Source organism: Zootoca vivipara, chromosome 15 (assembly GCF_963506605.1).
Source record: "Zootoca vivipara chromosome 15, rZooViv1.1, whole genome shotgun sequence".
Lineage (NCBI taxonomy): Eukaryota > Metazoa > Chordata > Lepidosauria > Squamata > Lacertidae > Zootoca > Zootoca vivipara.
The window spans coordinates 45,096,508-45,108,542 of NC_083290.1; the positions used below are offsets into that span (position 1 = coordinate 45,096,508).

At 41.6% G+C, this 12,035-nt stretch overlaps 1 protein-coding gene across 2 annotated transcripts in view; it reads right to left on the reverse strand.

Annotated features, from left to right (window-relative positions):
* ADAM9 (ADAM metallopeptidase domain 9) overlaps window positions 1-12,035 on the reverse strand; it is a 95,924-nt gene that overhangs the window by 53,207 nt on the left and 30,682 nt on the right. For both annotated transcript variants that reach the window (XR_009556806.1, XM_035139116.2), the window contains exons 4-6: window positions 7,039-7,117; window positions 4,361-4,437; window positions 190-379 (exon numbers count right to left, since the gene is read on the reverse strand). Coding sequence is in view for 1 of the 2 variants with exons in the window: in XM_035139116.2 (XP_034995007.1) it covers window positions 190-379; window positions 4,361-4,437; window positions 7,039-7,117 (346 nt within the window). In the remaining variant the exon portion in view is untranslated. The remainder of the gene's footprint in view (window positions 1-189; window positions 380-4,360; window positions 4,438-7,038; window positions 7,118-12,035) is intronic.

Here is a 12,035-nt window from a genome sequence, read left to right on the forward strand (position 1 = left end):
CTTTCCCTGAGTGCTACCCAAGGCACCTCTTAGGGTTAGACCCAATTAAGTTCTACTTAAAGTAGACCCATTGAAAGGAGTGTAACTAAGTTAGGCATAAACCTCTGTGGGTCTACTCTGAGTAGGGCAAGAATTGGCTACAACTCTTAGAATTTGCCCAGACCTTCATGGTCATCACAGGACACTCACTCTCAGCCGCTGAGTCTTGCTGGCGGGCTGCGGAGGATCTCCTCCTTCCCACTTTTTTCCAGGAAGCTGGCACCGCATATGATCCTCATCTACCGTCACGTTCTTCAACCGGTAGATCACGTGTTTGTTGCCTGAGGGCGGATCCAGAGGCTCAATTCCATAGCTGATGCTCTCAATTTGCAATAATCCCCTAGCAATGACATTAATTCATGTGTCAGAATCCCTGGGATGCATTCAGCACAGCGCTAAGGAGATTGTTCTGTCCACACAAGCATTTCCGCTTGCCTGACAGAACCATCTTCCCTCTCCACCACCCCCATCTCCCCGTGTGTTCAGGGGGGTTCTCCTGACCCTCCAGAGCAGATTTTATTTGGGGGAAGTCCCATTATACCACAGGCCTCATTGCTGGAATACAGCCCATTGCTCCCAGAGTATGTGCTGGGATGGGTGAGGATCCTAAATGAAAGCACTCGCCTCTCTGGAAAGGAAACCAGGCTTCTGATTCAATTGTGCAAAAACAGCATGAAACACTGTATACAGTGGTACCTCAGTTTATGAACACAATTGGTTCCGGAAGTCTGTTCATAAACTGAAGCATTAATAAACTGAAGCGAACTTTCCCATTGAAAGTAATGGAAAGTGGATTAATCTGTTCCAGACGGTCCGCGGAGTACTTAAACTGAAGCGTTCATAAACTGAAGCGAACTTTCCTATTGAAACTAATGGAAAGTGGATTAATCCGTTCCAGACGGTCCGCGGAGTACTTAAACTGAAGCGTTCATAAACTGAAGCGAACTTTCCTATTGAAACTAATGGAAAGTGGATTAATCCGTTCCAGACAGTCCGCGGAGTACTTAAACTGAAGCGTTCATAAACTGAAGCGAACTTTCCTATTGAAACTAATGGAAAGTGGATTAATCCGTTCCAGACGGGTCCGTGGAGTACTCAACCTGAAGCGTACTTAACCCGAAGGATGGGTGTAATTGGTTCCGGAAGTTTGTTCATAAACTGAAGCATTCATAAACTGAAGCGAACTTTCCCATTGAAAGAAATGGAAAGTGAATTAATCCGTTCCAGATGGGTCCGTGGCGTTCGCAAACCGAAAATTCGTAAACTGAGGTCTTCATAAACCGAGGTTCCACTGTAGTCCTTCCTGAACAGTATTACTTCAAACTGCAAGTTCAGAAAAGGGCAACCAACGAGGCTTTTATAAGCACAAAGGTGGAAGGACTCATTATTACCAACACTGGAAGAATGACTGTTAAAACTAACGGACTTAGCTGAGATGGTGAAACTGACATGTTTAATCAGAGAAAAGTCATTGTTAACATTTGCTAAAGATTGGAACCCTCTCGTGGACTTTTTGCATGAAAACGAAAAAGAAATAATGATATTTGGATTTGAGGATTGAGGGTGATGTTTGTTTAAAAAAGTGGCTTTGTGAGGTGTTCTGCTGGATTAGACAAAGTAAATGTTTTTACATAGCGGACATATGAAGAATCAGAAGTTCTTTTCTTTATTAATCTTATTTTTCTCTCTTCCTCTTTTTTTTTTTAAAAAAAAATCATTTTTATTAATTTTCCAATACAAACCGCCAATTAACATCTAATAATATTCCAATCAAAAACAATAAACTAAAAAAGAAGAAGAACCAAATTATAGTCCAAATTATTAATTATTAATTTTTCCAGGCTTCCCACAGTCTGGACCTCTTGAAGAACATCTCTCATGTCTCATTCCTGCCTTCTTCTGTTGTTCTATTTTCCACATTCCGATTTTATCACTTTAAAGTTCTCCGTCCCTGGCTATGCGATTCTCAATCATGTCCAAAATCATGTCTCAATCATGTCCATCCATAGAGTACAGCTTTATTTGTAAATATACCATATTTTCCGGACCATAACATGCACTTTCCCCCTCCTAAAACGGAAGGGGAGAGGTCACTGCGTGTTATGGAACGAAGGCACGGCGGCAGCGGATCCCTCGTGCGGAGGGATGCGTCTGCCTCCAGATCCATAGCTCCCAGCCGTAAGGGAACAAGGAGCAGTCCGAAATCGGGCTTTCCCTGCTCCCTCCGCAGCCTCCGCCAGTGGCAGAAGGTGTCGGCGGGTGATGAGCAGCCTGAAATTGGGCTTTCTCCACACCCTCCAGTGCCCCCCACCAGCTGCAGAAGGTGTGTGTGTGGGGGGGGTGACAAGCAGCCCGAAATCTCGGCAAACAAGAGGGAAGGGGTACCGGGTCGCTCAGCTGCTTTAACGAGAGAGGGAGAGAGAGATCTCAAAAGATTGTGCTGATTGGGGCATTGGAGAAGCTTGCCGGCAGAGCTCTGCATCTCAGCTGCTTTGATGTGTGTGTGTGTGTGTGTGTGTGTGTGTGTGTGTGTGTGTGTGAGAGAGAGAGAGAGAGAGAGAGAGAGAGAGAGAGAGAGAGAGAGAGAGAGAGAGAGAGAGAGAGAGAGAGACCAAAAGATCGTGGGCTGATTAGGGCAGTGGGAAAGCTTCCCAGCATCACTCTGCAGCTCAGCTGCTTTGAAGTGTGTGTCACGTCAACACTCACAGCCCTTGAGTTTATTCAACACCCCCACCCCTTTATTTGATTCAACACCCCCTACAAATACACACACACACCTTGACTTGATTCTACACACATACACACACAGCCCTTGAGTTTATTCAACACCCCCTTTATTTGATTCAAAACACACACACCCCTACAAACACATACATGCACACCTTGACTTAATTCAACACCCAGGAGAGCAAGCTTGCTCTGAATGTGAGAGGGTTTTCTGAATGTGAGAGGGTTTTTTATATGAGGCATCAAAAGCAGCAAAGGATACATGCATTTGGGACCATATGGAGTGCATCTCTCCCCCCTCATTAGAGAATAATAACTGGGACTAGCCATCAAAAGTCACAGATCAGAGACTAAATCCAGCACTAAATCCCACACGGTGCCAGCCTCCTCACCGCTCTGCCGGCAGCCTCCCCATTCCCATGAAGCCCCGGGAAGGTTTGGGAGTGGTGGGCAGTCTGTTCGCTGTTGCACCACGCTCAGAATATTTTTTTTTCTTGTTTTCCTGCTCTAAAAACTAGGTGCGTGTTATGGTCCGCGAAATACGATATATTTTCCCAGCTGTCTATTTGCCCACAGCTTCTCCTGACTTCCTTTCAATCTCCCGATCCGGGCTTTTATCCAAGTCTTCTTTTAAAGTTTAATGACGCAGCAACTCCCATGTCGTTAAATTGTTGAGTTATTGTTGTCCAAGTCTGTCTTTGATGTTAGGCATTCTGTTTGCATATTGCAATGTAAAATTAATTCCAGAGATTTGACGATCGATTGGCATTCAAGACTACACAATCCCCTAAGAGTGGGCTGCTAGACATCCATTTAGCCTTCTCTCTCGCACTTAATGAAGAAATTCTGCAAACAGATGCAAATATTGTCCCAAATTATTGTCTCAAATCCCTACAAAGTCAGCCAGCAAACATCACCCACTTCCCTCAAAACAGGGAGGAACTCTCATTTTTCTGTGCTGCGTCACAAGCGCCATATTGTTTCTTCTTTTATCAAGTCTTTCAAACCAAATATAGCTGCGCAGTTGAATATTTAATTATAAATAGAAGTCCATTTGTACTCCTCAAAATAAATTACCGGTAGGAGCTGAGGCTCCAATACTTTGGCCACCTCATGAGAAGAGAAGACTCCCTGGAAAAGACCCTGATGTTGGGAAAGATGGAGGGCACTAGGAGAAGGGGACGAGATGGTTGAACAGTGTTCTCGAAGCTACGAACATGAGTCTGACCAAACTGCGGGAGGCAGTGCAAGACAGGAGTGCCTGGCGTGCTATGGTCCATGGGGTCATGAAGAGTCGGACATGACTAAACGACTAAACAACAACAGGTTTCTTAATGAGGGGGCAGAATGGTGACTGCCCCTCCCTCAAAGCAACCTGCCTTCCTTTACTGACGGTGGCCGCTAAAACCAGGGGTACAGATCTTCAGGCCAGGGAGTTAAATACAGCCACTTTCATGACTCCACCCCCTTTTTGTCTCTGGACACTGGTACGCAATACCCACCATCAGTACACAGGAAGGCAGGTTGCTTTGAGGGAGGGGCAGTCACTATTCTGCCCCCTCCCCCAAAGAAAGCACAAGAAAATATCACTTACCTGAGTCCAGAGCAAGTGCTGACAGCAACTAAGGAATCCGCTACTCCTTTTACATATCCCTGATAGTGGCAGTGATCCTGAATGGGTAGAAAATGAGGGGGGGAGTTAAGGAATGATTGTGTGCAGCATTTATTGTTGCTCAGAGTGTTGACACCACAACACTCTCATGAATCAAGAAACAAGCCTGCTTCTACACACATTTTTCAGTTAAGGAAAGCGCCAGGGAAATTCCCTAGAAAGTGTGAGATAATAATGGCTCATATAACTTGTCCTCAAACAAATCGGAATGGCATTGTAGAACTTCCCTGCAAATGCTGTGGAGACACATTGAGATGAATGCTCAGCAAACATGCCCTCTGGAAGCAATGTAAGGGTTTCAATGTAACATGTAGTCAAAGTACGACGACATGTGATAGCAGATTCTCTGTAGTGACACCCCAACTATGAAATTATTTCCACACTCAGGTACACACAGGTGTCAGCTACATTTCTGAGTTTCCGGAACCAAGTTAAGACACATCTATTTACTAAGACATTTGGTGAATTTAGTGGAACTGTCCAAGGTCCTATGATTATTATGAAATGCTACTGTTTCATTGTTGATAATTGTGTTTGATGTGTGGAAACAGTCTTGGGGATCTACTCTGATGGAAGGCAGCTTAGAAGTTCTACAAATTGAGACTTTGCCCAGACACCTACCCCCTCGACTGTCACCTGGATCAGGACAATTGGCCCTGTGTTGTCCCAGGGACCCAGACACTCAACACCAGAACCACCTCCAAAATAATTCACAGATGGGGCTAACTTTTTAAAAAAGGGTTCAAATCCTATTTTGTTATACAGCTAGAAAAGATAGGACCCTCCCACTTAACACATCAGGGCAGGATCCGATCCTCCTGCTTAACAGCAGTGTCAGGTAATCAGGTATTACAGTGTCAGGTAATCTTGTGTACTGCAATGATATAATAAAGACAATAGCAGGGAAAGAAGAAGAAGAAGAAGAAAAGGAAGAACACAATTATTCCTAATCTTCCTCCTTTTCTGATTGGTTTCCAGTGATTGGTTTCCAGTCTCCTTCCACCCAACTGTCTTTTACCTCCCAGCTGGTCTTTATATTTCCTCCAGAATTTGTCTGCTTCTTCCCACGAGACAAATCTTCTTTTGCCCTTAAAGAAGAAGGGTATTCCCTCTGGGAATTCCCATCTATGTGCAATCAATTTAGCTCTTAGGATTTCTACCAATGGTTTATATTTTTCCCTTTTTCTCAACAGTCTGGGTGGAATAATTTAATGAATGGTTATGTCTGTCTCTTGAATTCTGAATTTTTTCTTACTACTGGTTTGTAAAATCTGGTCTCTTATTTCCATATTTACAAAAGTTACCAGACAGTCCCCCGGCCACTTATTTGCTCTGGCCAAATTTGATCTGGTTCTAAAAACTTTTTCAACATTTTGCGCCATCACCTGCTGGTCTCTTTCAAGCCATTTTGCTAATTCTGCCACCAATCTTTGTTCTATCTGTTCATCTTGCTCTTCCGGTATTGATCTAAATCTTAACGATTTCTCCTTTCTGTGCATTTCGATCATTGATATCGCGTTGAGAACTGCTTCATATGTTTCTTTCATCTCTGCTAAATCTTTTTTTCCCCAAATAATTTTTATTCATTTTCCGAATACAAAATCACAAAACAAAAACAAAAACTCGAAACATAAAACAAAACATAAAAAAGAAAAGCATCTCAAATCTTGTATTATTTACTTAACATTGTTGACTTCCTCAATTCCCCCCTCACTGGGTCCGTTTTAAAATTCCAATTAAGCAGTTTTCATCTTATGTCTTAAATTTTTCTTTATGCAACAGCGGCGGCCAGATTACTGGTGGCTAAGAGATGGAAGGAACAGGAGGTTCCCACAGTAATTGACTGGAAGGGTAAAATGCAGGAATTAGTAGAAATGGCATACTTAGCAAATTGCTTGAGAGGCAAGTCAACGGAGAAAGTTACAGAAAAATGGGATAGATAGAAATCATACGTGCAAAGGTATAGCAAAGGTTCACTGTCTATGCAAGCTTTTGAGTGACCTTGGAGAAGGAAGAATTAGGACAAACTTCAACTTCTTACCATGATGCGCTAGGAGATAACACTGTATTAGACAATAGATATAGAGATTCTTACCAAGTTATGCACATTTATTTCAAATATAGGATATACATCAGGAATTGACAGGAGGTCCAACGGGGGAAACGGGATGGGGTGGAAAGGGGAAGGTGGAGAAGGTAGTTTTGTATTTCTATAAGTTGATATATCTCACTGGTTTTTTTTGTTGTATCGGAATATTATGTAAATTTATTTTGTTAGAATGCAATTTTTTTTAAAAAAAAAATTAAATGCCATATTAAGGACAGGGAGCAGTCTGTCCTCAGGAACACAGCAGGTAGTGAGCATGCCAAGGAGAAGACTAGCCTTTACCTTGCGGTGGTATTTTTCTATATTCAGGGAGGGGGTTCAAACACCCAACCCCCAATACCACTCTTGTAGACACAGCAACCATCACTTGAACTCACTTGCCCTTGGTTCCCACTTGTGCCTGGAAAATCTTTGCCACTTTACTCCTCCAGATGCCAGCCCAGTGGGAGGGAGAGGCGGGCTCCCAAGAAACGTATTTGAAAGGAAAACATACCTTGAGATCCAGAATCTCGGAATGCAGCGAGCCGTCAGCATTGTAAGTATAAACGGTGAAGTCTTTGGGCACAAGGGCTCTGGAGGAATTGGAGAGGGAATTATGTGAAGAAACACATTAGGTAACAATTGTTTTAAAGATTAGGGGGGAAATGGGGAACCAGCAATGTTGAGTTGCAAAGTTGGAAGGGAGTGAGGGAAGGCAGGTTCAAAAGACAGAGTCTGCTAAACCACCTGAACCCCCTCCCCCCTTCAGAGTCTTGTTTTTCAACCCCTCCCAAGACAGCTTTGAAAAATAAGCAAAGAAGTACAGCATTTACCTTAAGCTAAATTAAAAACTTAAAAATTAAGAATGTCCTTAATCAGGACCAAACAGTAATGATACCTCATTAAAACCAGGATTAGTTATAAACTCCCCTCTTTTATTTTTATCACTACCAAACAAACCTCTTTCAGAAAATAAACAAAACATTATAAAAATAATAATTGAGGCTTTTAAAAAAAACTCTTTTGAAAAAAGAAGTGCTTTCATAGAACTGGACCTGGAAGAAGAATGAGGAAAAAGTAAAGATTTGCAAACAGAAGACTGTGAGAGCATGGGATCAGAAGGGGAGGAAAGCAATTGTTGCTTTTACAATTCTATCCTTGCAATTATGGTATATTTTAAATGAAATCATAAAACTTTTTTTTAAAGAAAAAGCAGCAGCTGGAGAAATACCAGTGCATTTCACTATGAATGGAGAGGGATCACACACATTTGTGCACATACACAAATTTGATGTAGCTGTGTCCTGTCCCCCTTTTTTATAATATACATTACAGCAAAAGGGCTGTTGCAAACCACATGTACAGATCAATAACCTTTACCAGAAATAAGCTGGCATGTCACCATGATGGCCAAGCCAAGGGGGCGGGCAGAGAAATCAAATCAGCCAGTTGTTTCCATTGGAGGGTTCTCATGTGATCTGTAGACCAGGGGTCAGCAAACTTTTTCAACAGGGTGCCGATCCACTGTCCCTCAGACCTTGTGGGGGGCCTGACTGTATGTTGGGGGAAAAATATGAACGAATTCCTATGCCCCACAAATAACCCAGAGATGAATTTTAAATAAAAAGACACATTCTGGGGGCATCTGGTTTGACTGCGGAGGGAAATGGCGGCGCAGAGCGGGTCGCCCGATTTAGAGACGACCGCTGCTGAGATTTCTAAGTGATAGGGGTGCATGCCAGGGTTAGACACCCCCCCCTAAAAAGCCCCACGGACAAGTGGGGTCTTGAGGGGACCAGCCGGGCTAGAAGAGACTCGCTGTGCTCGCGGAGCCTTGTCGCTGCATCGGCAGCAAGCGGGGGGGGGGTGGAGTGAGAGAAGCGGCTTGAGTCTGCCTTTGGCTCCAGCGCAGTTTAAAAATCTGAAACCACAAATCACCACCTGAAGGAGCAGACTATTTTTTTTATTTTTTTTTAAATTCATCTTTATTCATTTTTCACATAAACAAAAGAAAATACATCAAATACAAAAAGACAAAAAGACAAAAAGAAAAAAATAAGCACAAAAAAATACAAAAAAAGAAACAAAGAAAACCCACACAAAAAAGAATAGAGAAAATCTAATAGTCTTATATCATCATTATAACATTTGGACTCCCCCGGTTCCCCCCTCATTGGTTCCCTATTAAAGTTCCTTATAAAGCAGTTTTCATATAATACCAATTATTTTTAATTTGATTAAAATTTCCTCTTTAATTATCACCTTTCAATTTTATCTAAAAAGAGAAAAACTCATTTTTTTAATACATATATCAATTAATTACATTTCCCCAACTTAACTTTTTATCAGAAACGAAATTCCATTTTAATACTTCATTCTTCCCCCCCTTCCCCTGGACCCAGATTACCCAGATGTCTCAGCGAATTCCATAATTCAGACCAGTGTCGGACTTTCCCATTACACCCAACCTAAAAACCTAATTATAACTTTTAACCCACTCCTACCCTTTCCATAAACTTCCAGCCATATTTTTTAAAACCTGCCTGTTGCTACCCCACTTTTCTTGCTGGTCCCCAACACCATCCTAGCATCCCATTTTCCCAGAGACATCCATGCACTCCCTCTCTCACTGGGTGTGCATGGATCCCCCCTGGTTCACCGTTGAGGAATTCTTCTTTCAAGTCCTGAACTTGCCCCACATCTCCCACTTGTGGGGCATTTTGCCATCCTTCTTTCTCTTCTTTGCCGCTTTGAAGTTCTTCTAAATTGTCATTATTTTCTACCATTTTCAATTCTTCCTTCGATTCCTCGGCGCTGGTCTCATCTCTTTCTTTGTCGTATTCCACGTTGCCACTTAACTCCTCAAGTTTTTTATTTATTTGTCGCCATTGCATATTGTTCTTGTCCAGCACGTTTTTAATATTCAAAAGTTCCATAAAAGTCCTGTATTGATGTTGTGGCTGCCATTGTCCTTGCCTCTCAAATCCCGTGGGAAAACAGAAGATAGGAAGAGCGGATGTGGCAGGAGTCAAATTCCATGGTGGAAACCATTTTAAGTCCAGTTCTGGCTATTTCATTAATTCAGATAATTAACATAGTCCCATCATGCTGTCAGCAGAGATTTTAAATCCATTCACTGATCTTTCCAGGAATCAAGATCCAGTCTCCTGGAGGGTTTTAACAGTCTGATTTCTGACAAATTGATTGCTTTCTCTCAATTCCCCTGTTAGGGATCAGATTACTGCATCTTAAAAAAGCAATGTGGGAGACCGACTTCCGAGCTTTAAAATCTCCCACCGTGTCCAATTTTTTGCTTAACGTTGCCAATCAGAATTTTTACTCACGTGGAGTTCTTTTCCAGATCTTGCAATTTTTCGGAAGGCATCCACCGCTAGCTGGTTGAAGGCTCAGGGCTTCGCTTGTTGAAGGTGATGACAGTGCCCAAAATGGCTCCCACAACTTCCACTCCGTGACTCTCGGGAACTCTACCGAGCTCCCCGGGCATCGGAGGAGTCGCGTTATGGAGTGGTGCCGGGCAAAACAGCCCCTGGGACGCTCTACCCAGGGTCTAACGGGGATCCGCGTGCCCCCGTGGTTCCCCCCCCTTCGCAGTAGCCAGAAGCCGCGGAGCTTGCAGCTTCTGCGCCCTCTTTCCAGCGTGGCGAACCGGAAGTCTGAAGCAGCAAACTTTTTAAATAAGGTATTTATTCCCAAGATTATTGGACTTTAAAAACATAAAATTCTTGGATTAAAATTGAATTTGGCAAAGACAGAATTTAGAAAGGAAGTCAACTTCCGCCTTTTGAAGGATAGATTTTGCAGTATAGACTTGTGAATGGGATTAAAGACATTCGGAGACAGATCAGTCTTTTCCTACTTTTTAAACTGCACTTAGTTACTTACTAGCAAACCATCTCTTTGTCGAATACAAAGAAATGAGCTGTTGCTCTTTGAACTTTTAAAAGGAGTATACATGAATGGAGTGGAGTACCCTCAGTTTTTTTTAATGAATGGTGAAGCTGTTTCCATGAACGAAAGTGATTAAAGGATTGGGAAAAAATTCAAATAAATTTTAAAGGACCCTGGATCTTGGCAAATCCTACCAAAGCTCAACAGGGGGAAACTTTTCCATAACTGGGAGAAATCTCAGGGAGGAGAAGTGCCTGGGAGAGCGGGAGTAGGAAGGGAAAAAGCTTTAAATGAGCATTGGAATATAAACTGAGGAGAACATCATATATTGGATTATAAACAGCATTCGGATTACAAATACAATCTGGATTGTACAAAATTAATTTATGTCGGGAAAATATTGGATTTTAAATAATAGTGGGAACATTTTGGACTACAAGATACATCATGCACTATAAGATACGACCAGAGACTTTGAAAGCACCACACCATCATCAAGGGAACATCACAACAGTAGTGTGGACTGTGATAACTACAAGGTTTCTTTTTTCTTTAAATTGTGTATATATTGTGTATATATGTGTGATTTTCCCTTTTCTTTTTGATTACTTTTGGTTTGAAATTTCCTTAAAAGTGAAACTGTTGATATATACTAGTATAAAATTGAGCTCTGATAGGGCTTGTGGGGGAATTTCTACATACAAGTTTAAGAGTGAGAAAGAGATAAGGAGGTGGAGTGACCTTGAGACAGAAGTGTTTTGAAGCAATTGTTTTGAGAATAGACATGGCAGAGAAACCTAAACAGGAGACAGTAAATCAGAAAACACTAGAAAGAAGGAGAGTTGCAGCACAGGAAGATATCGAAAAGACACCTAAATCAGACATGGCAGAGCTTATGAATTTACACTTTGAAGAATTCGGGAAAGGACTGGAGCATTCTATGAATAAACAATTTTTGGAAGTAAGGTCAGATATAGAGAACTCTAAGGAGATTTTGTCGCAGAAATTTGATAAATTGGATAAAAAGGTGAAGTGAAAGTGGTAAAATTGGAAAAAGACAGTGAAATCGGTTGAAGGTATAAAGGAGGGTCAACTGGCAGTGGCCAGGGCAGTAGGGGGACTGGCAGATAGACGGAATCAGCTTGAACAACAGAATTTACTTTTGCAATTACGATAAATATTTTTTTTTTCTTTTTAAAACACACGTTCACTTTTTTCTCTCATGTTCAGGGAAGCAGTGCCAGACTAGATACGGTTTGGGTTTCTAAGGAATTGGAGTCAAGAATTTAAAAAATAAAAATAGATCCAGGAGCATTGTCAGATCATAATTCTATAATTATGGTCTACCTTTCGGTGGAGACTGAATGAAAAAATATTGGATGACAAAGGTTTTTTTTTGGAAAATACAAAAAAAGACGATAAGAGAATATTTTGAACAAAATTTGAATAAAGAAACCAAACTTCGAATAGTCTCCAAAAAGAAGATAAGAGAGAAGAAAAAGAAAGCTATCTTAAATAAAATAGCAGAAAAGGAAAAAGAATTAATAAGAGCACCAAATAAAGAAACAGCAAAACAGTCGATAAAATTATTACAATCACAAT